Below are 24,216 nucleotides of genomic sequence, written 5' to 3' on the forward strand. Positions count from 1 at the left end.
GAAAGTATCTTGATGAAAACTTGAGAATTGAATTCATTTGAATGTTTTATTTCAAAGTGTCACATTTGTATTTCTGCTTTCCAGCTGCCTTCCTGAGAGATGAGGTGTAATTCTTATTTATAATATTCTGTTGTGGGGGGGACTTGCACTAGGAACATGACAGCCAGACACAATTCAAGGTGCTCATGTTCATTCCCTTTCTACTCCTCTTCTGAAAGCCACCCAGTGTATCATCATGGGTAGAGTTTTCTTAGCTGTTCTTCACCATGAGGAGAGCAGATGCTTTATAGGTGAGGAGGTGAGACAAGCATGAAATATTCCAGCCTTAGACACCTGAAGGAAGACTATGCCTCTATAATCAATATGAAAGTAACCTTCAGCACTGTTCCCTGGATGTACTCTTTAGCTTTCATTTGAGAGATACAGGGAGATAAGAAGCTGGAAAGCCCAAGTAAGCTGAAGCTAGGCAGTGATACTCCAGGAGATCTGCCCAATGCAGTAAAATTAGTCAAAATACAAGAATGCTAAGTCTTGTTTGTGAGCACAACCATTTTCTGTCTCTAAATGGAAGAGTGGATCTGAGGGCATTCCTGTAATACTTTTGCCAGTCAAGTTATTGTAAACTGTATGTTTCATCTTTCTCTTCCCTCAGGAAACAAATATCTCCATACCTAAGAGGAAACGGGAGACTTTGCCCTGAAATAATTGATGAACAAGTGTGAAGCATGAGGATCAACTCTGCTGTTCAGGCTGCTATTGACCTCACAGCAGGTGCTGCAGGTAATGCTTAACTGCACAAAACTTCTGAGACAGGTTTAATGCCTTTGACAAATATAAAAGCAGTTTGCAGTTGCTATAAAAAGCTTCACCCTCTGTGGTTTAAGGGTATAAGGAGAAGCAGTGACCTCAGCCAGTGCTGTAACTGTATCACTATTGCTCCTCCCTGGTGAAACCCCTGCCACACAGTGAAGAAGACATAACACTTTTCTCGGACTAATCATTTTCTACAAGGAGGTTTAAGTTCTGCTTACATGAGTTTATGAATCAGTCAGAGTATCAGTAGGGTTTTGCAAGGAATTCAGTGTGTGGTTGATTGAGGTGCTGCTTTTGTCACAGGAACCGTCCCTAAGTGAAAGGGACAAAAGGCTGCCTGAAGGGTTTCTGGCTCAAACAACATCCTGGTGTGAATCTCTAAAACCTGTGAAGCTCAGTAGTAGAACTGATGATGAATTTGCATAACTGACTTCCACTTCAGTCTGCTCTGTGCTGTCAAATTTTGCTGGACCAGTTGTGTGGAAATGGTTGCACTTTCTCACTGATATTGCCATGTTGGTAATGTCTGTGGCTCAGGGATGCAATTTTGAACTCTGCCAGGGAAAAGGAGTCTTTTTGACACTTCTAACCTAACAGTGGTTCTATGGAAAAGGTGGAAGATTTGTCTAATTTACTTTTGTAACTAGTTTAGACAATGTTAGTGATCTTTTTTTCTTTCCCATACAATAAATATTGCAGTCAGTCCTCTCATGGCAATGTTAATGCTGTGAATATGGCAGTATTAATGGTGTTAAGTGCATTCAATGGTAGTTATTTGCAGTCAGTGGAGGTTAACAGTGCAATGAGAAAGGGGTAACAGCACAAGTCCAGTGTGGCAATCTCTGCACTCTTTAGAAAATGTAATTAAGTAAGCAAACAGCTTGTTCTTCCAGAAAATGCATAACCTGGTTTTACCTTCCTCTCCAGATACAGTCTTGACTAGCTGATAAGTAATGACATATTGAGGCAAGCAAATTCTGGACAAGAATAAATAAGTCATTTGGCTGTCTGTGGTCACAGTCCTTCACCTAGGATCCAAGCAACCTCTAATACCTGCTTTGATTCAATAGGACTCTTTTCCCCACCACGGCCATATTATTAGGACCACACTTGTCTGAAAGTTCAAACAGATTTGACGTTTTGGGTTTCTGGTTTGTTTTAATTTTGTAGTTGGGTTGGGTTTTTTGTGACTCTTTACTGCTGGCTGGAAAAATTTATTTTTCTTAATATTTCAGACAATAACTAGGACTCTTAGTCTTTATCTTGAGGCTTACAAAATTCATTGTTGCCATTTACTAGGCTTTTTGAGCCAACTCCATTAACAGCCTTTTTGGAACAGCCATTCTGTCAACTCCAAATTTTTCAGCTTTACATTTCCAAGAACATTCCTGGTTTCCCTGGACATCTTCCAACAGTCATTATTTTATTACAGGAACCTAGCATTTGTCCTGTAGACAACATCTACCTGACTTCCCTGCAAATAACTAACACTGGCTGAGCCTTCCCAGCTCTGTTTTTCATTTGAACCTTACATGGGTTTTACTGGTCTGAGCCAGTTACTTTTCTTCTTGGATATCCTTCCAGAGCAGGAAACTCTTCGTGCTTCCTTGCATGATTTGCTCTGAAGGTCTTAATGATCCATCTGGTTGGGAAGGAGGTTTTATGGCAGCTAGATGCTGAGTTCTTCTCAAAGGCCTGGAGTACCTCTTTGCAGAGAAGCAAGAACAATGTTACACAAATGTGTTTGCAAAGAGTAAAATGGACTGCTAATAACACTGGTTAAACAAATACTCTTCTCCCCGCTTAAAAGAAAAATAACTAATCTTAATTGGATGTACAAATTTGTTTCTGCTTCAGTTGCTTTCCTATCTTTATTTATATATATAAATCTATATGTATTTACAGATAATTTAAGGTATGTGCATGTCAATTGTGCTTTGGTTAAAGATCAGCTTCTGTTTTAGTAAAGTTCTCTCTTGCTACAAAACAAAGCCATGAACCCTATATAAGGTACATCTTTCATGTGTTTCCTGTCAAGTATCTGCTTCTAATAGATTGCTATCACTGTACACTGTTTCTTACTGGAAAAGTGTAACATCAGCTCTTCCTGCAGACTACAGAACTAAGTTAGATCAGCAGAAGAACACTGCGCTGTGAGCAAAATGGTTATTGATGACATTGATGGAATTATCACACAAGTTTTCAGGGTATTGACCTTGCAGTTCAGTTTGGAAAAGATAACGTGTTGAGAAACTTTGCCCTTTTGCCCTTTTTCAGCTCACACTTGACACTTCCAGTCTCTGGAAAGAAATGTGCTTAACAGCCACCTGGAGTTTTGAAGTAAAGGGTTTGAGTGTTTGGTTATCAATTTATTATGTATGATCAGTTTAGCACTCTCAGCAGTGTTCCTCTTGTCCTGGAGGAATCACTTGATTACAATCTTTCAGGGTTGAGATTTTTTTTTTTATTATTGGAATGTAAAATCAGAGATGCCTTCTGAACCACTGCATTAATGGGCAAAGGAAAATGCTATTTAACTCATTGACACAAGTGACTTGATTGCAGAGCAATACCTCTAATTCAGTAAAAGTTTCTAAAAGTGAGCTGATTCATTTAGATGCTTGCTTTTCATGAGATTAAAAAAATATTTAATGAGAATCGTGATGTTACTGCTCCTTTGCCTGATTTTTTTTTTCTTAAGGTAACTAAATTCACCAGTGACAATTGACGCCATTGTGCTAAAATCAGTGCACTTGTCTTTTCCTACAGGGAATTAATTAATCTATGCTTTCTGTGTGATTGTCTTAATACTGGTGTTCCAGCATAGGTGTTGCAGTTGTGATAACCTTCAGCCACTGTTAACTTCCACTGCTTGCCTAGGTGGGACAGCCTGTGTGCTGACTGGCCAGCCCTTTGACACTGCAAAGGTGAAGATGCAGACGTTCCCCAACATGTACAAAGGACTTGTTGACTGTTTTGTCAAAACCTATAAGCAAGTGGGATTTCGAGGCTTCTACAAGGGAACCTCACCAGCACTTGTAGCCAACATTGCAGAAAACTCTGTTCTGTTCATGTGCTATGGATTTTGCCAACAAATTGTGAGAAGAATTGTTGGAGTAGACAGAAAAACAAAGCTCAGGTTAGTAATAAATATCTGGTTTGTATTATAAAATTTCAGGTAATTGCTATTTGCCAATACTCTACTGTCCAGTGCAAGTGAGGTCCCAGGCTCTCCTCTGACAGTGTACAGTGTAGTAAATTTTGGAATATAGGCTTTAGTGTGACAATATAGTGTCTAATATCACAGAGCTGTCTACTAACCAGTCACTGCAGCTGGCTGGTTTAGATGATCACAGCTTAACTGGAGTATTCAAGACCTGGAACATTTTTACCAATAGGATGGAGCATTTCAACACCTGAAAGTTTGTATTCCTTTAATATCTAGGTTGTTCTGATTTTCAAGGGAGGTAGTGGCTTTTCTTACAAGGAGGCATACTAAGGGAGAAGGGTACTTTTCTAATATTGTCTTGCTTTAAAAAATATATTTCTTTAAGATTCAAAAGCTTGCTAACCCTACAAACCCCTTTCCTTTTCCTACTCATTAAAATGTAGGAGGTAGGCCTACCAGCGATATGTTTCACTTCTTCACTGTCTTTTGTGATCATGCTGGGAGGTAGGCCACAGATGTGCCGATGTCCTGGGATCATCTCACTTGACTGAGGCACCATGGTCATGCTGGATGTAGGGAACGTAGTGCATGAAACTTTGAAACAGTATATTGGTGTACTACTCTGTCTTTGGAGTTGGATACAGAATGGGAATGTGAGTATGTAGCAATAGCAAGCACCTTTGGCATCTGACAATTATTTCCTTGGTCAGGTAATGGTGCTTTTCAGATCCAAGATGGCTCTTTAATGCCTTGTTGATTCAAGGTCAAATAGTGTGACTGCAGAGCTGTTCTAGGACAAAACATTAAAGAATTTAAGTTTACTTGAAGGATTGTCCCTTGGTGTTGTTTCCTTATTCTCTTCATCTGGATCATTGTGGGAGTACCTTATGAGGCACATGCAAGAGAGAATTGTATTGACATGACCTTCAGCAGGGTCCTGATGATGTCCAGGACATCCCCACCCATTGTTACTGTACTGTTACACCTTCAGAAAAGAACAAACTATAAAACATTTTTCAGTTAAAGGAATACCTATCACTGATGCACAAGTCAAAAAAAGAAATGAAAAGAGAAATGCTGAATTCTGTTTATCTTTTAATATATGCTTAGTTCAACCAATAGATTTCATCATAAAGTCTAAAGTGAGACAACAAATTGGAAAGAGAAGAGCTGAATTCAATTTGCTGCTCTGCAGGCAGTTACTGATATATTCCACTTTGAAAGTTCTCATTACTGCTATATCTGAATGTCATGAGCTTTGCTTCATGTCATAACTTGAGTTTTGTGATGCTTCAAGGTGAAAAGTTGTAGCTTTAATCGCTGATACTATAGATGTATCAAAATGCTGGGCACAAGGCAAGTATCTCCCTTGGATGGAAAGAATTTCTCTGCTGCAGTGAGATCAGTCTCAACTATGCTGACTCCCCAGAGAAGCTCCACTTCTATGCTATTATGCAGCTCCTGTCCAAAACACCAGTGTCTGTAGAAGCCTGTTTAAAATGCACCATAAAGCAGTGTTGCCCTCAAGTACCAGCCTTTTGAGTCCTGGCAGTTTAGGAGCCCAGAATCTGTGGTATGTGTAAAATTATCACAAAATAAGCCCCAGTTTTGGAACACTGAGTCACTGCAGATGACAGTGCTGTCTTGTTTGGTGGTGTGGTTTATGTTTGTGCTGTCTCTGATTCACATGGTTGATTCATAGCAGCACAGCCATACAAAGATTACAGTGATCCATTCTGCCTGCTTTCAGTTTTCTAGCATCCTCCATTGAAAGCCTTTATTAATACTGGTAAGGTGAATTTGAAAATACTGACATCTATCTATATGAGGTGATTATTGCTCCTATTCTCTTTGGGGAAGTAATAAGTAACCAAAAATTTCTCAGTAGAACAAGTATATGGAAATCTTCATAAATGCTATTAAATCTCCCCTTCCTGGCTTTTACTCTGCTCCAATTACTGAAGTATAGCAAAAAGGTTAGAGGTTGCAACATAGCTGTTTGGTGTCAAAATGGTGTATTTCAGTTGTATAAGAATATGGAATGAGCTAGGTTTTTCCTCCCTCTAGTTTGAGTAACTGCCCGTTGCCCTTAAGAACCTTTCCTCCAAGACTGCCAGTTTTTCTTGATGCTATTTAGGGTAGAGGTGCAGGAAGCTGATTGCTGGTGCAGTGCCTCCACTGCACTGAAGGTCAGTGCCCAAATACCTTCTGCAGTTTCTTTCTTGCAGTGATCTACAGAATGCTGCTGCAGGCTCCTTTGCCTCTGCCTTTGCCACCCTTGTCCTCTGTCCCACAGAGCTGGTGAAGTGCCGGCTACAGGCCATGCATGAAATGCAGTTGTCAGGAAAGATAATCCAGGGACACAAGTAAGTATACACCCAGCTCAGTATCCTTAAACCTTTCCTTGTGCATTATTTCTTCAGATCCTCTATTAGCTCAGTGTCACATTTACAGTGCATTGCTAACCAGAGAAGAGCTGTGGCTGGGAGGGTCACAGCCTGCTGACCCCAGTGCTAGTGCTAGTAAAGCTGGATGCCAGTGAAGGGCTCCCAGCAGGATCTTGCTCTAAGTCTTACATTAATTCAATTGTTTGCAAGATAGGTCTCACCATTAATTGTTGCTGCCGTTGCCTATTGGACTGTAACTTCTCATTATCTGGCTAATAAGTATCACTAACTGGGCCAACCTCTCTCAGTACAGTTTGGTCAGTAGTGAAGGGTGTTATCCAAAAGGATGGTCCCCTTGGATTTTATCGTGGCCTGTCAAGCACTTTGCTGCGGGAAGTCCCAGGCTATTTCTTCTTCTTTGGAGGGTATGAACTGAGCCGGACATTCTTTGCCTCTGGGAGATCAAAAGATGAATTAGGTATGGTGCCTTTTAACAGGTGGGTTTTAGCATGCTGTCATGGGGGACATAAAGGGGGGCATATCTTCTCTGAAGATATACTAATAATGTTGTAAAATACACACAAATGAAGGAAATGAGGCATACTAAATATGGAGGGCTGCATCTTATATACACACAGTAATAAATTATTGAAGTGACCATTTTCCAATGAAGCAGGATGTATCATAAATAGAGAAATAACACAGTGAGCTAACACTTCAAAACTGCTGAAATATCTGACCCCACAGTGTAACATAACTCCGAACTATTTCATTTCAGCTGCCATTCAGAGTGATTTTGAAGTATTTAGCTGCATTCTCTTGAACAGTGTATTCAAGTATATGCTGAACTGCATGCTAACCATTAGATGTAGTTACAATGATAGTAAGAGAACACTGAGATTGAAAATTAGAAGGGAAAAAACCATGATGATGCCAGAATAAAGACTGCCTGTCTCCTGTTAACTGAACCAGTCTTGCTTGGAGTTAGGATTTCAGCTGCGTGCATTTTAGACATGTAACAAAACGTTTACAAACATCTGATCAGAAATACAAAATCAGAGTCCATCATGAAAGAAATGACTGATTACAAAATAACTCTACCAAATTCTCTATATATGATTAGCAACACTATATGATGTTTCTCTAAACCATTTCACAATTAACCTTGGAAAGTGATTACAAGTGTTTAAAAAGTGAATTTAGTTAATAGAATCAAAATTGAATTCTGAGTTATAGTTTTTTTAAACACTGCCAGTAAACTAAGAGGCACTCTTTATAATCTTTGAGTCTCTAGTTGACTTGCAATTTACCAGTGGCTTGAAATTGACTTAAAGGTTAATGAGAGAACAGCAACTGCTCTTTTGTCATAAGCAGCTTCCTCTGTTCCCTTTAAATCCTGTAGATGAAATACTATTAAATTTGTGTTAGTGAATATTGTGGTGTATAAAAATGTATCTCCTAACTTTTAGGTCCCATCCCTTTGTTACTAAGTGGAGGTTTTGGAGGCAGCTGTCTGTGGATTGCTGTGTATCCTGTGGACTGTGTCAAATCTAGAATTCAGGTTCTTTCAATGGCTGGAAAACAAGCAGGCTTTATGGGAACATTTGTAACTCTTGTGAGAACTGAGGGTGAGTATCCAAGCAGACCAACTGAATATCTACCTCATGTAGTATGGAAAGCTTGGAATCTAGAAACTGAGACCTACTTCATCTTCCCTGCCTCTTGGTTCAGGAGATGATTCACTTAAACCTAACAGAAGCTTACTATGCATTAAAAGCAGATAAAGAAATGGGCTCTATTACTTGTGACCAAATCTATACATGAAAACTGAAGGGACTAGGTAAGTTCCATGCAGAAGTTTTCTTCACCTCTAGAAGATAATATATGGTTGAGGATTGATTTATCAAACAGCCCTATCTAGCCTGGCAACTTGAGGCATCTACCTCAGCATTTCCTCTCTGGAAAAGGCCTGTGTTAGGCACTTTGGAAGAGAGTGAATATACATGAGAGAATATACATGGCAGCAGAGATGAATCCTGGCCTCACTGCTAGGTAGGATACTCATCAGAACTGGAGTCTGACCTTGCTCTAACATAGTCTTGCTGCCCCCTTGCCAGCTGTGGTACAACCACTGTCACGTTATCTCAGCTGGCCAAGACCTTGTCATACCTGAAATAAGCATCTAGCATAAGCCCTTACATGGCTAAACTCCTGTTACAACATTAGATACTCCCATATCAATATCCAGTACCACTGCAATCAGTAGCTACAGCAGTGAGTTCAGCTCTCTGTGTTCATGCTCCTCTAAGCAGAAGCATTGCTTCAGTACCCTTCACAGGTAAGAGCAGAGGGGTTGATGCAGACAGCCACTTCAATAAATGGCTAACTGCTCTGGTTTCATTTCCAGGTGTGCTTGCCTTGTATTCTGGACTAACACCAACTATGATCCGTGCATTTGTGGCCAACGGGGCGCTGTTCCTTGCCTACGAGTACAGCAGGAAACTTCTGATGAAACAAATAGATTCTTACTGATACTGCCTGGCAGATGAAGAACAAGAGATTGTTCAAGGGTCATTTAAATAAATGATGAAAAACACATAGATCACATGATGGTCTGAGCAGAACCAAATCAGCAACCTAATTTTAGGAACTCAACTCCAGTTTAAGATTTGTAATCTTTTAAAATCAGGTGATTTTATGGAGGTGTGTATATGTTGCTTGAATTGCACAAGCAGAACTATCTCCCTCTTACAGATTCTGCACGAGGTACACTGCATGTCATAAATGTCTTTCCTGACCTGTACTGGTGCTAAAAATATTTACATTGACCTGTGGGGTTTAATGAAACATGCAAGAGTAGGTTCTGAGTTGTCTACATCAACTGTGCTGCAATTGTGACTTTTTGCAGTTGTTGATGTCTGACTCAAAATAACATCAGTTCTTGTCTAATCTTGTTGAGTATAGATGACTTGGACATATCCCTCACCCAGGGAGACCTTTCATTTTCCAGCTACATCCCTGTTCTGCTCTGGCTCCCTGCTGTTCTGTGACTTGCTAAGGTCATGGAAGAGGGTGTCTGACTTACATACTCTGTCCTAGTGAATGGGTTTATAAAAGTAGGAAACATTCACCCCTTACCTTATATGAGACTCAGAGCCCAAGATATGCCTACATTTTTGATAAAAGAAGCACAGTAACAACATTAAGGAGGCTATACTGCATTGCATTGTTTCCTAAATCCTTTCAAGAAATGCTGGAGTATGCTAAGCACCACTTAATGAAAGGGACACTGCTGAAAATACCTGCTGCCTCTGAGTATGGAATTGTAACTTTGTGCAGGCTCCCATTTAGATCACCTTGGCATAAATAAGGCCACATGCTGGAAGGACAGGAAGCTGAAGAGGAACAGAAAGCCAGAAGTGAGTTGTTAACTGACACCATGGTCTCTGACATAGCAGTCTTACTGGGGCTGGAGTCCTGCCACTTGCTGTGCCTCTTCAGCTGAGTGGAAAGAGCTCATATGATTGGATAGCTTGTATCACCTTCAGGCCTGGAGGGCACAGCCTGCTTGGTCATGTTATTTGATTAAACATGCAGTTAGTCAGTAGTACCCAAAATGAGGCAGTGACACCTCTTTCCAGATGCCCCTTTTGTTCTTCAAGTGGAATGCTCTTTCTTCAAACATGTTCTGATTTGTAAGAAGCAGCTACTGCCTTATCCTGGAATAAGTCATGCAGGTCTTAGAACAGCACAAACTTGTCCTGAGTTGTACAGAGATGTTGCCTGGGTGCTCTAACTGCAGCCCACCAGTGTGGGGGCAGTGGGGGGCACAGACAGAGCCCTTTAACTCACTGACATCATCACAGCGACATGGAGATTAGCAGCTTGTCACAGCAACCACATTTGTCAGAGACAGAGCTGGAACAACCTAGTTTTGCATGTTACAGCTTCCCTTTCAGATCCCAGAAATAGGAACAAGCTTTAGGCATAGATGAAATCCTGTCAATACCTGCTGCCTCTTGCAGTGGAGCCAGGGTGCACTTAAACTGGCTCATTCCTCACATCATTGCAGCCTCTTTGATGGAAGGTGGTTGCTCTAGTTCCACAAAATCTTGCTCCTCCAGCCTCCAAGTGCAGAAAGAACAATTCATCTCCCTTTCATATACCATGAGAAAAGGCAGTTAAAGCAGGGTATGGCTGAAGATTCTTCAGTGTCTATTGCACCAATACAGCCTGACTGACTGGTACAACAGGGGCAGCACTACTCTGAATTGCCAGTACTTTAAAAGGAATTTATACCAAATGTTTAAATGATTCAGGCAGGAGGATGAGGCTTTAAGAGTTGTTAGACTTCCCCTTCTTTTCAAAGTTGTCTAGCTAAGATAAATAGTATATTTGTACATGTTTCTAATAGTTATGAAAAGGTGAGGACAGACTCCACCTCAGTGAAATACTTCAATCTATTTCTTAGATTTGTCTTTGCTTTCATTTTTTAAAGCTCATGGTTGCAGTTTTTAATACAAAAATTGAAGCTTCAAGAGAAGCAGGGTATTTAAAACAACCTACAGCAAGAAGCTAGTGGCATTTTTGAGAGTTTACCTTCTGAAGTTGATGTAAGCAGTAATTTTTCCATTCAGAGCTGCTTAAGCTGTACACATGTATCAGTTGTTCAGCTAAAAACTTCATGACATTGGTATAAGAATTCACAGAAATAAAGTTTCATTTGATTAACTGAGTACTTGATGATTGTTTATGCTATTTAACAAGCTCATCTAGCTGAGAAACAAAAAGGTTGAATTCAGCATCACCACCTTTCTGGAATGAAAGAAAAAGACTTCATACAATCAATGAATATATAAAGCTCTCAAAACTGAGAGGAAAGGGGGCAGCTAGAGTAAGGTGCTGTAAAAAACCTGCTGATTTTACATCTATGGAAAATGAAACCCATAGTTCAGCACTTGGCCTGTTGCTTTGTTAGTACCACAGTCAGTTGTAGGATTAATGTTCACCTCAAATTTCAAGTTGCTAGATTATCGTGATACAGGCTGTAAGGTTCTCTGTCAGAAGAATGCCAGGAGTCCAGCACAGGTCACCTAAATTCCACAAATATAAGGGACAAATATCCACTACCCTGTGAAGGTCAGTGCAGCAGGGAGGCAGGGCCTATTGTTACCCTTTTCTGAGCAGTGGTGCCTGGATCTCTCAAGAGAAACATAGTATATCCCTTGTACAGCTATTTTGTTCCTCATTGCTGCTTTCACATTAGTTTTTACTTAACTGCGTGTTCTTCAACTAGGAAAATCTCACTTGCTGCTACAGCCTCTGCTGCTGCTATCTGAGCAAACTGGCTTAGTCCCTAAGCAGGAAGATGGGTCACCTTAGGTGCCCTGCCAACTATATGAAAGGGCATCCTCGGACAGTGGACAGATATCCAAATGCCTGAGCTAAGCCAAAATGAACTTGGCTTGGAGCTGCAATGAAGTGCATCCTTTTTTAGCCCCTAGGCACATTCATGTGGACAATGAGGTAATACATAGCAATAGCAGAAGCTGAGCCCACACATGATATACTTCATAATACATAACTACCTTCAAGTGAGCACAGGGAGGTATGTGACCTCTGCTTATTTCATTAACTGGAAAGCTATGTCATTTCCCTTCCACTTTTTGGTTCCCAGGAACAAAAAGACTAATGAAGCAGCAGAACTAAGAAGCTAACACCTCAACACATTTCACACAAATGAAGGTACAGTCTCCACAGAAGAGCTGCACTGCTGAAAATAGTTGGAAGTAGAATAAGCATCCCGGAAGTTTGTGCACTACAGGTCTTAGTACAACTCAAGAGGAGCCAGTGAGCATTTGCACTATTTGCTCAAATGAGCAGGTGCACAGATCACCTTCATATGCAGGCATTGAGGCAACCACACTAACTGATCCCAGACAGCTGGAATGCTCAGGAGCTGATGAGAGCCAGTCTTAAGCCTTAGGGCAAGTGGCCATTGCAGCCCTTTGTGGGGAGGTACAGCAGTAGAAAAGCAGCTGTGCAGTCTCCAGCCTCCACAGGCAGCTCCCAGGCCAGGTGTTGCTCAAAGCACTACATCACTGATTACTGATGAAGAGCAGCTCAATACCAAGGCTTCTGCTCAAGATGCAACAATCCAACAGAGGGAGATTAATATTTCTCCTTCAAAATTCCCATATTCTACTGATTAGTGGAAAACCCCAATGCTGAGGGAATCGTGTCAGGTTTTTCCAGTCTCATGCAAACTGCTGGTCTTCAACCATCATGGTAATGCTTATGCTTAAAGACAAGTAATTGTTTTTGATTACTCTAACAAGAATTAGCTGTATGCAGAGATATCTAAGCTCCAGGAATCCAACAGCCCATCATGTGAAAGTCAACTGACATTAAGTAACTCTTCAGAGTGTTTTGGCCCCGTGCAACAGAACTTCATGTAGCTTTATTTGAGAAGTTGTACTTAGTGTGTTTCTGTGTAGATACATCCAAGTGACACTGCTTCACTTTATACTGAAACAGCAAGACATTCTCCAGGAAAGAGATGAATTTTACATGTTTTCCTTCTTTCAGATTTCCCTTATGCATCAATAAAGTTCACCTCCACAGCAAATGTCTCACTATAGATTTTCCATGTTTTAGACTTGTGAGGGTTATCCAGCTCATTCCTGGAAAGGTAGAGTCTGAAAGACAAAATTCAGTAGCATATCTTACAGCCTAAGACATGCTTTTCCTTTCAGCCAGCTGAAAAATCTTCTAGTCAGCCCTAGACTATTAAATCCAGCCCCAGACCTTGAATTTAAACAGAAATCAGCCATGCCTGCACAGTGTTTTGCATCTTAAGTCATCTAGGAAACAAAGGCAACCTGATGGGTTTGTGGATTGGCTCCCCACCACCCTCCCAGAGCCCCACAGTGCAAGACAGAGAGAAATTATTACTGCATTCAGCTCAAGGCCTCCTGATATGATGCAAGTGCCAGGAATTTAATAACCAACCTTCCTAAAGGCAAGGATTTGATTCAGCACTCAACAGGTAGCCTAGTGGGGCATCCTCCATAGTTCTGGAGGAAACAAAGCTCTTCAGCAAAACCCTCAAGATGGCAACGTTGCAGGGCCATCAGACAGCTGGCACACATTTTTCCTGGCACTGGTTTGGTTTAATTGGTCTGCATTGAGACTGCAAGGTGCATTGTTGGCTGAGTGTATTAAGTTAACTGTTACAAAGAGACTCATGGCTACCTCTTCTCAGGCTCTAACAGGATCAGTTAAGTAAAAACTGTTTTCTTTCTATTCCACTCATGGAGAACACAGTAATTATATCTCCCATGCCAAGTTCACTGTTCCTCTACCTAAATCTGTCAAGCAAGGCAGACCAAAGATAAGGCTCTCTTGTCTTTGCATTTCTACATCACTCCCAAAGCAAGGCAGAGAAGCCCCAACTTTCACCAGCTGGAGCTTCTCCAGGAGTTCCAGTCTCTGCAAGCAAAATCACAGTAATTTCTAACTTTATCAAGAGCATGAGAAGCCATAAGAAGGCCTTTCTTTGTGATCCCAAGCATCAGTATCTCTAACTGTGGTCTTAATATCTCCCTGCTAAGCTACTGAGTTCCTGCTTCTCAGGTAACCATACTATCTATAGAGGATGTCAGATTTGAATAGTTAGCATTACATTTTTTAATTCAAATTCATTAACAATGGTTAGAAAGCACCAAGGAAATAATCCAGTGGTTTAAGTTACGATAAAAAGCTCCCATATGTTTAAAATATTTGTCACAGCATGAGCAACTGCCAGCTCACAAGTTACAGCTGAGGATCAAAGACCAGTACTCACATTAAAGTTAGCTGGCTGATCAGGGCTGAACTATCTCAGCTTTCAGTACTATGTTTATGATCTTTCAGCTCTATAAGACACCAGAAGTTAGGATCTGAAGGCATTCACTAATATCCTTACCTGTTATTTTCAATAAAGGAAGTGTTGAACCAGAAAAAGAATGGGCACCCATCATAGCCTTTTGGAAGAGCCTAAACACAAACACCTTGTTTAAGGACTGTGTTACACAACAGAACTTTGGTTTGTAGAGCAAGGGTACCCACTTTTCTTCACTAATTTGGTTTAAAAAGCTACAGTGTCAGAATCAGTACACTTGAAGAGCCCCATATCATACACAGATCACTATTTTCTCTGCAATTATTTCAGTATCAAGTCATTCAATACAACGAGGTGAGATTCACATGGTCAGGAGCAGCAGGTACCAACTAAAATGCCTTGGCTGTACTGCTGTTTGAGCAGCCAGGTGCTTCCCCTGCTTGCCTAGGCTGATATTACAGCACTTGCTTCACCCCTCACTGCACAGTGACACACAGCAGGAGTCACTGGGAAGGAACAGATTCTGCCCCTGCTGCCCAGCCAGGCAGGACCCACTGCAGCTTGCACTGCAGCCTCTCCCCACACCCAACTGAAGGTCTTCACTCACACTGGTGTACTTACAGAATTGCATTCAAATCTGACTTTCACATCACCACTTAGAACAGGGCAGTCTTCCAAGCCAATGACTACAGTGTCACTTTCAGAATCAAAGAAAAGCTGGATAACAGAATAAAGAATTTGTTTTATGAAAGTTTCTGCAGCAAGACAAGGGACCAATTCATGACAAGACCTAACTACTCATTCATGGTACACAAATACAACAGCAGTGCTAGAATAACAGACAACAGTTTAAGCTGCTCAGGACAGAGTGAACTATTTGCATTTAAAGGACTCCCAGGGAAATCTTTCACTATCTCACCACTACATTTCCTAAGATTTGGCAAAGTTCAGCTTTTTTGTCCTCTTGGAATTTACATCATCCATTTAGTTAGACTAGGTAGAAATTTAATATTGGACAAAACTAAGACACTTTTAACCTAGAAATCAGCTTTTAGCTTCTGTGACTCAACTTGTGTGTCTTCATAGTACTCACCCTGCAGTTGTTTTGATTGCCACATACACATTGTAGTACAATTCTCTTCCTTGTTATTATCTGCACCTTCATATCAGTTCCATTGCCTTTCCCAACTCCTAGGAACAAAGTGTTGCATTATACCAGAGGCACAGACATTAGCTGGAAACATAAGTAGTCATGAAAACCAATTGCAATCCCATTCAAAACTGCATTCTTTCCAGAATGCCTTGCTCAAGACTCTAGAGAAATCAAAGGCTAAAGGTAAGTGAAAGGATTCAGTGGCTGAAAATTACATTTTGAAGTTCCTCCCCCTAGGGGAACAGGCTAATGTAAAATCTAGTTCCATTTACTGAACAATAACAGCAATTTGAACACCCCTGGAACAAGGAGTGATGAACTTCCAGCCTTTGATCAAGATTATCAGCACACATGCACTGTAACAGGCATGTATCTAAAGCACAGAAACATTAGTGGATCCAGTTCCACACCAGGAGTTAGTCTCACTGAAAAAATTATTCCCTTTCCAAAAGAGGGCAGGTTGTATGTAAGCCATCATTTGGTCAGACATCTAGAAAGTGACATAACACAGAGCAACTGACTACAAAATACTCTTCATTGTGTTCTGTGTCATTTAAATTCTCAAATCCCACTAAGTCTACATTCCAATCATGGGCTTAGCAAGAGAGACAGTTATCAGCTGCCTGTAATAGGAAACCATTACCAGATAGAGCAATGCCCAAATACAAGAGTTCTTACCATGTATAGTGTGGATTTTGATGTTTTTTATTTTGAGTAGTCTCTCTGGTGGGAGTTCCAAGTTATACTTGTTTTTCAGGATCTCATAATACCCAACATACCTACTCTGTAATGCAAAAAACCCAGACACATTATGCAGTTTCTGTACCCATCATGGATTAATTCTAGGTGGAAGCAGGATTTAAATAGCTTCTTTTACACCAAGTTTTTAGCTCTTCAAAGTCCAAAGCTAAGAAGAAAGACAATTACTCTCCTTCCCTTTCCCTGCAGAAACAAACTTCTAGACAAATTCAACATCTACATTTTTAAACACCATTTAAATTTCATGTTTTAAGAGGAATTCTGTACTTTTTAGTTCAGCAAGAAGTGAGGATATTTTATACTGTAGCCTTACGAGGCCAAATGTTTAAACATACTAGAAATTTTCATTTTATTGAAGGACAGCTATACTTCTATTTTATACCAGCAATTTTAAGTACCCATCACAAGATTCACTTCCCAACTCTGCATCACGCAGAACAGTAAATCAAGATGTGCAAAAATGTGGTCTGAGGCACAAACTTGTGTAGTATTTCCCAGTGAATGCAGTCTCCAAAAGACGCATTTCTCCACACAAGCCAAATCAGTGCCATGGCCCCATCCCAGGCCCACCACAGGCTTCTGTGCATCCTTGTTAGCAGGTCCAATCGCCTCACAGAGTCCCACTCCTGTGAGGGTGCCCAGACATGCTGTGGAATCTGCATCTGTGCACATATTCTGGACCTGACCAGACACAACTGTCCAGGTCACACTGCTTGAATAGCAAGGCTGGACAGAAAGCTTTCCCAATCTCAAGAATTCTGTTGTTATCCTAGATACTATACTTCAGATCAGAGAAAGGTATAAGGGGAAGGGGAAAGATAGTGAAAGCTACCAAACAGGGCAATCCTGTCAGCTGTTCATATTCCAACTCTCAAAGAAAGAGTACAGAAAGTTCAGGAGTTAAGCAGGTAATAGGAACCTACATCTCTGAAACAAGGCAGGGGAGGTAGGGCAGCAAAAGCACTCACAGGGTTAATATTGGTTTGACTACTTCTCTGAACCTGCATGAGCTTACCTGTGAGGGTGTTTCAACTCCTTGAAACTTGGTACTTGTGCTTCTATCAGTTCTCCTCTCCCCAAAGTAGTCCAAACTTTCCTACACAGAATAATAATTTCAAGGGTTAAACTATCCATCCCACCACCATTCTCCTTCCTGAGAAGCAGATATTAAACTGGAACTACACTACTAAAGTCCAGTAAAGGAATGCAAGTGGAAATATGCAATCATTATTTTGGTACCTTCTAAAGGAGACTTTTAACTCCAAGAAGAAGGTACTAATTAGGAGGTCAGACACATAAATCTGTCATTCATGAAAGAGCGAAGGAGAGCAATACAAAACTTTCAAGCAATTGCTTTAGAACCATTTATATTTCTCAAGTGGTGTGTGGCAGACCAAGCTGAACACTAGCTCATATCTTCACAAAGCAAACTCAGAGGAAAACAAGTGATTAAATGGATATACAGTCTGCCCAGACTACCTTGAGTGTCCTGGGCCTTCTGCATCCCCAGCCTCCAGCTGATATATCAGACCTGGGACACTAAAGCAGCATCAGCACCTGTCCCGGCTGGGACTTGATCTTTCTCCCTTTTCCTAGAAGAGCTTCCTTTTGTAATGCTGGCTGTCAAAACAAGACAATTCTTGATGCCTCAAACTACTTGGAGGGAGACTAGGAAAAAAAATTTCTTAAAACCACTTAAAACTAGTGATACTATCTTTGGGAGAGTTTGCTCAGAAGTCACCTACAGCTTAAGATGTTGCTCAATACCCTAGACACATTATTCCTCAAAAAAAAACCCCTTCAAGTTGGTGACCTGTTAAGTGCTATTTTCTCACTCCTTTCAGATCACAAATAGTCTCCATCAGAATTTACACTGCAGCAAGACTTTCATGAACTTTTTTAAAACCAGACTTTTCAGAGAATTCTTTTTCTAGTATAGAATTTTTGCATGGTATTAGTGTATTTCACCAATTCAGTAAATCCTAAGAGGACATTTTGAATACTAAACAAATAAAAAAAACCCCAGCAGTTTTTACCTTTGCGCTCTCAAACTGGTCACTGTCTATGAGCCAAGTACAGACCATTGTTCCAGTCCTGCCTGTATTAGACATACAATGCAAGTTAAATTAGAGCAGTTCAAAGGTACTCGGGATTATTTTTGTGAAGTCATCTCCCGTTATCTATTTCAAGAGTTATAAGTGACAAACAAGTAGTCAAGTATTTCTGAGAAGAGTAAGTTAAAGACAAGATACCACAGTATGTAGTATTGTTTATGGTATCAACTTGTTCCTTGTCCCCACATTTTCATTACTAGAGACACTTAGGCAGCTGGTCAGTATCTGCATACTCCAGCAGGAAATAGTCAAGCTCTACTAAATGAGGCTATAAGCTGAAACTTTAAAGTGTTTATAGTTGTAAGTGTAATGCTGTAAGTGTCAAGAGTTGTCTCTCTGCCCCAACTGTTTCCCCTGCAACCCTACTGAGAAGCCATCAAGTCTGCTAGCATGAAGATGCCAATATAGTTTCGGTTCTTCATTTAAAAATCTCAGAGGTGAAGTCGCCCTCCCCACACTTGTTCTTCAAGCTGGTTTTGACCTGCAGGTAATTTCAACATTCAGTTTTGCAAAACCTTTTAAGACAGAGCTCCACCTGGGGGCAACTATTTAATGTTAAGTAACCACCTACTTTTAAGCCAAGTATTTGCTGCAGTAGTAACAGCAGGTGGCTAAAGGTGTGGCAGATATTTGCAAGGAAACTTGGCTTACTTGCAGATATTTATGCATTTCAGCAGCTCCCACACCACTGCTGGTTCAGGTAGCACCTGCAGGTTAGCTCATATGTTTGGTAGCTTTCACTATTCTTGTTTCTATAAAACTTCATTGTACTCTATCACCTAATATCATGTGTATCTTGATTTAAGATCCAGCAGTACCTGGAACATTCTAGAGAGGTAACGTTATGGAGCAGACCATTTTGAGTGGTATCACACAACAAACACAACACAACCAGGGATCAGGCCCAGCCAACATGGATTTATGAAGGGCAGGTCTGGCTTGATCAACAAGAACTCCTTCAGTGAGATGGTGACCCATTTAATGGATGAGGGAAAGGCTGTGGATGTTGTCTGCTTGGGCTTTAGTAAAGCCTTTGACACCATCTCCCAGAGCATTGTCCTGGAGAAACTGGCTGCTCATGGCTTGGACAGGTGCACTCTCTACTGGGTAAAAACCTGTCTGGAGGCCAGGCCCAGAGAATCGAGGTGGATGCAGGTACATGCAGGTGGCAGCTGGTCACTAGTGGTGATCCCAGCGCACAGGATGGAGGCCAGCTCTGTTTAATGTCTTTACCAACAATCTGGGCAAGGGAACTGAGTGCACCCTCAGTCAGTTTGAAGAAGACACCAAGTTGAGTGGGAGTGTTCATCTGCTGGAGGGCAGGGACAGGCTGGATCAATGGACCAAGGCCAACTGTATGAGGTTCAATAAAGTGAAGGGCTGGGACCTGCACTTGGGTCACAACAACCCCACAGAATGCTACAGGCTCAGGGAATATTGGCTGAAAAGAAGCCCACTGGAAAAAGGCTTGAGAGTGATGGTTGACAGCAGCTGAACATGAATCAGAGGGTGGCCAGGTAGGCCAATGGCATCCTGGGCTGTATCAGCAATATTCTGGCCAGCAGGACCAAGGCAGTGATTGTCCCTCTATGCTTGCCACTGGAGAGGTTGTACCTTGAATCCTGCATTAAGTTTTGGGCCCCTCACAGCAAGAAAGACATTAAGTGTGTCCAGAGAAGGGCAACAGAGCTGGGGAAGGGTTTGGAGCACAAGACTTCAAGAAGCAGCTGAGAGAGCTGAGAGTGTTTAGCATAGAGAAAAGGAGGCTCAGAGGAAACCTTTTCACTGTAAAGGTCAGAGTGAAGTGGGGCTGGTCTCTTCCATCAAGTAACAAGTGATAGGAGGAGAGGAAATGGCCTCAGGTTGTCCCAGAGAAGATTTAGATTGGATATTAAGAAAAATTTATTCTCCAACAGGGTCATCAAGCACTGGAACAGGCTGCCCTGGAAAGTGGCCAAATCACCACTCCCAGAGGTATTCCTGGAGATGTGCAGATGTGGCACTGAGAGATACAGTTTAGTGGTACATCTGGTAGTACTGGATTAATAGTTGGACTTGATCTTAAAGGCCTTTTTCCAACCTAAATAATAAATAGTTTGAGCCACGTTACAGTGCACAATATTCAGCATGGGTGACTGGCTACCAGAAGCCAAAGCAACAGCCTAACACTTTTAATAGTAGCAATTTCTGTAGCCTCCCTATCACCACTCTCTTGTGGGGGACTGCTGTCCCAGCTACCAGAACACCAAAAAGTTATTGAAGAACATTTAGAACATTAGGAGACATATTAACAGCTTAGACTAAGAACCAATTTAGACTACCTAAAAATGAGGTTGTTTAATGCTAAACAGAGTATTGTAGTCATGCTAGTCATCACAGTGTCTGCAGTATTTGTCACATTACATCGTAAACCCATCTCATAGTATGGTTTAAGGCCAAACTTTAATCAAAGAAGCTACAATAACAAAGAAGTATGATTTGTAGCATACACAGATTGCTCATGAAAAATCCTACCTTTGCCCCCTTTACAGTGAATTGCTATAACATTCTTCTCATCCTGACTCATCCATTCACGGACACTGGCAGTGAATTTCAGCATGTCCCTAAATAAGAGGAAAGTCAGTGGATCAAGGCAAATGCCTACATAGAACTCTTACAAGGTATGTATTTCTTACAAGACTCACTGTAGTGCTGGGACATTGTGGTCATCAATGAAGATCCTTTCCACCCTGTAGTGAAAGTACTTGGGGTCGTAGCCTTGTTCACCTATAGGGAAAGCTCTGAAGTTATGCCAGGAAGGGAGAAGGATTGTAGCAAAGAAAGTAGTTTGTGACACAAAAGGGCTGGTCTGAGCATGTACTAGTGTCTAAAATACAGTACTGTTAATAGACATTAGAATGAAAAAACCAGAGGTAACTTGGCTAAGGCCATGCATGCTTAGCTTCTGGTTTCATACTTTTCAGTTATACATTAAATTTTATCTCAAATATAGTCAGCAGCTAAACATACTTACTGCAGAGATTATAGACTTTATAGTGGCCTGGATGTTTGGTGTCCAAAAATCTTGCAACTTCCTAAGCAATAATGAGTTTAGAGTAGTTAGTGCTCTACTTGTTATGTCCACTGCCACCTCAACCCTCCACCCCCCAGGGAGGATCAACAACTGCATTCATGAAAAGCACTTGGAAAGCAGGCCTTTCCAACCTGGCAGCTCATTCTCATCTGGAATAAAAGTACTCCTGCAGCTATCTTCCTGGCCCTATATATGTTTCTACAATACCAGGAAGCAGAGCTCTGAAAAGGACATTATGTCTACGGACCTTTAAAGCAACTTTATTTAGGTGAATAGATCTTATCACCATTACTAGCCTGGGACAGAACTACCTTGATTCTTCAAAACATTCCCAAAGAACAGGAGCATCAAAGCACTGGTGCGTCCCCAGTGAGAGAAAACCACTAGGTTTAGCTGAGACACTAAAACATAAGCAGTGCAGCACAGTGCAGATCACCAGTCATTCCAACCAGCAAAGGCAGCAAAACTAGGACTGACATAATCTAGGCCACATGTAAATTAGTGGGAACCTATAAAAGAAACAGGTTTCAGAAACAGTGAATTTGGTAGGTAAGATTTTTACCTTTATGGGATTCCTGTAGAAAGACTGCTTCCCAGAAGATGGAAATGACATTGCAATAATTCGATCTGTTGAGAAGACAGCAATCACAAGTAACAGCAGGAAGCCCCCCTGCACATAAGAACTACATGACTGAGAAACATCCTTATGAAATGTCTCATTCTTACCTTAATTATAAGAACAATCTACCCATTTCTGGTAGACTTTCCTCTACATTTAGCATAGCTAGAGCAAGACAAATAATGCTTCCCAAAGCATCAGCCACCATCAAGTGTCAGTCTCCAAAGAATCAGAAGCAAAAATACTGTAAGTAGTTTCCCAACACTGGTTACCTAGGCCTAGGAAACTAGGATAAATTTCTATCATTACATACAGCATGTACAACTCTCCCAGAAGGCTAATTCTGGAGAATAGTGTCAGTCAGGAATCCATATTTCAAAATCCCACAGGAAAGGAGAGGCCTGGTTTGACTTCATACTTAAATTTCATGAGTCTAAAACATTGTCTGTAATTCATGACAAGCTCTTATTAACTGTAAAACAAGTCTTTACAGGACATAACATGCTGCAAAGTGACATTTGTTTCCACAAACCAGTAATATAAGTGAGATCCAGATCAAAGCCATCTTTCATATAACGTCTTTTGTTTTCAGAGACCTGACAAAAAAAGAGAAAAAAAGAAAAAGAGTTAATCTTCCACAAGAATACCAATGATCACCAATTTTTGACTGTTACTAGGAAAATTCAACCATGTAGACTCTCCAGTTAAGCTTGAGTAGCAGAGCCTCACTTCACTACAGCATTATCCAAGAGCAAATTCTTGTATTAACTTCTAGGTAGAAGCTCTGTATAGAATTTTTACCCTTAAATACCAAATTTATTCTAGTAAAAAGAACACTGCAGATTCTGTGAATACTGCAGCATGAATCTGTCATTGTTATTTGACTGTTTGAAAACTGGGGGAAAAAGAATAAAGTTTAGGATTGCTTCTTCATAAACAATATGACATACCTGAAGCTTAAAGCACAACTTCAATGCCCCTGATGAAAATAAGAGGCATTGACAGTGGATAGGGCTTCAGCTAGATTGCTTTGTTTGTACTCAAAGCATCAGAAAACTCTTACCTTCCCCCATGTGAGGGAAAACAGTCTATGTGCCACACAAGCTAGAAACTGTCAGTTTAGACACACGGGGTGTTGCAATCACTTTGACATGCCAGGTCAAGTTGCTGCTTACTTGAACAAAGCCAAGAATGACAAGGCTTTACTGAGGCTGGGGGCAAAGCTCCAGAGCCCTGTCAGGGACATGGAACAGATGTGCTGCTGGGGCAACACCAGCAATAGCAGACCAATAGGCCATGGTCAGTCTTGCTACTTACCACTGATGCTGCCTGAACAAAGAGCTGGAAACTACTATTAAGTAGCCTAGATATGCTGCTAAGAGGCCAACTTACCATTCTCCTGGTCACCTTTTCAAGTTGCTCCTTTTGCGAAGCCAGACGAAATATTCTTATCAAGATGACAATTCTCAGGATTCGGAGGAAAATAACCATTCTAGAGGACAGATTCAGCACAGAAGAAAATGGACACAAATAAACTTACAGGCAAAGATTAAAGCTGTTTAAAAGCTGTTTCAGGGAAAGTTTAAAACTTTGTTTCATATGTTGAACTAGGACATCTCAGGCTGATTTTGGAACAAATACAATATAATGGGTTTATTGTTAACGTTTTTTTTGCAAGTACATGTTCTCAACAGCTAGCAGAACTAGGAAATCCCCTACTTCCACAGGCACCTCTGGCTAGAAAGCAACAAATTCCATTAACATTATCCATGTTATTATCACCAAGTTTTTGTTCCTTGAAGCTTATTCTTAACTATATATTTAAGTGTCTGCAGCCCCACTAAAGCATATGTAGCCACCAGAAAAATAACTAAAAATAGGCTAGACAGGCTAAGTACATCATGACTTGATTAAGAAACCTGAGAACCAATCAGTTCATATCCTGTGTTTAATCATTCAGCAAGCTGAACACTTGGTTTGGTTTGAGGAACTTTGAACTATTGTTGAACTTTGAAGCAGGAAAGAAGCTTAGGTGAGCGGTTCTATCAAAACAACTGAACAGGAGCAGCTGCTTTCCCACACTCCTAGGGGGTTTGTTCAGGGCAAACTAACATTCAATTCATTCCTTAAGGAGGTAAGTGAGCATACATTTTAGGCAGCACACACACATTCTAGGTTTTGATACATTTGTGTAAAAATGCTGGTGAATAAGGGAGACAAAATTCCAGTTTTGCTCACAGTCTGCCC

At 40.9% G+C, this 24,216-nt stretch overlaps 2 protein-coding genes across 3 annotated transcripts in view; one reads left to right on the plus strand and one right to left on the minus strand.

Moving 5' to 3' along the window:
• The window catches only part of LOC128934163 (phosphatidylinositol 3,4,5-trisphosphate 3-phosphatase TPTE2-like), a 35,353-nt gene that overhangs the window by 2,959 nt on the left and 8,178 nt on the right, over positions 1-24,216 (minus strand). Inside the window, exons 7-19 of one of the 2 annotated variants that reach the window (XM_054271592.1) lie at positions 23,362-23,461; positions 22,502-22,565; positions 21,913-21,977; positions 21,291-21,351; positions 20,962-21,043; positions 20,792-20,880; positions 18,200-18,261; positions 17,179-17,259; positions 16,083-16,188; positions 15,345-15,442; positions 14,873-14,968; positions 14,336-14,406; positions 11,657-13,067 (exon numbers count right to left, since the gene is read on the minus strand). In XM_054271592.1, coding sequence (XP_054127567.1) covers positions 12,965-13,067; positions 14,336-14,406; positions 14,873-14,968; positions 15,345-15,442; positions 16,083-16,188; positions 17,179-17,259; positions 18,200-18,261; positions 20,792-20,880; positions 20,962-21,043; positions 21,291-21,351; positions 21,913-21,977; positions 22,502-22,565; positions 23,362-23,461 — 1,078 coding nt within the window. In that variant the 3' untranslated portion in view covers positions 11,657-12,964. Of the gene's footprint in view, positions 1-11,656; positions 13,068-14,335; positions 14,407-14,872; positions 14,969-15,344; positions 15,443-16,082; positions 16,189-17,178; positions 17,260-18,199; positions 18,262-20,791; positions 20,881-20,961; positions 21,044-21,290; positions 21,352-21,912; positions 21,978-22,501; positions 22,566-23,361; positions 23,462-24,216 lie in introns of those variants that run through there. The other variant, XM_054271593.1, reaches the window with a different exon arrangement.
• Positions 657-11,098, plus strand: SLC25A15 (solute carrier family 25 member 15). The gene is made up of 6 exons (XM_054271594.1): positions 657-780; positions 3,694-3,952; positions 6,211-6,348; positions 6,678-6,847; positions 7,839-7,997; positions 8,777-11,098. Exons 1-6 carry the CDS (start codon positions 726-728, stop codon positions 8,899-8,901), a joined length of 906 nt encoding a protein of 301 aa, XP_054127569.1. The 5' UTR covers positions 657-725; the 3' UTR covers positions 8,902-11,098.

This window comes from Melozone crissalis, unplaced genomic scaffold (genome assembly GCF_028551555.1).
Source record: "Melozone crissalis strain CALT ecotype California unplaced genomic scaffold, PUWL_Pcris_2 ptg000013l_1, whole genome shotgun sequence".
In the NCBI taxonomy this organism is placed as follows: domain Eukaryota; kingdom Metazoa; phylum Chordata; class Aves; order Passeriformes; family Passerellidae; genus Melozone; species Melozone crissalis.

Coding starts and splice junctions, on each gene's coding strand:
- SLC25A15 (XM_054271594.1), top strand. CDS start 726: ATGAGGATCAACTCTGCTGTTCAGGCTGCTATTGACCTCACAGCAGGT. Junction 3,953..6,210: donor GACAGAAAAACAAAGCTCAG/GTTAGTAATAAA, acceptor TCTTTCTTGCAG/TGATCTACAGAATGCTGCTG. Junction 6,349..6,677: donor AAGATAATCCAGGGACACAA/GTAAGTATACAC, acceptor AACCTCTCTCAG/TACAGTTTGGTCAGTAGTGA.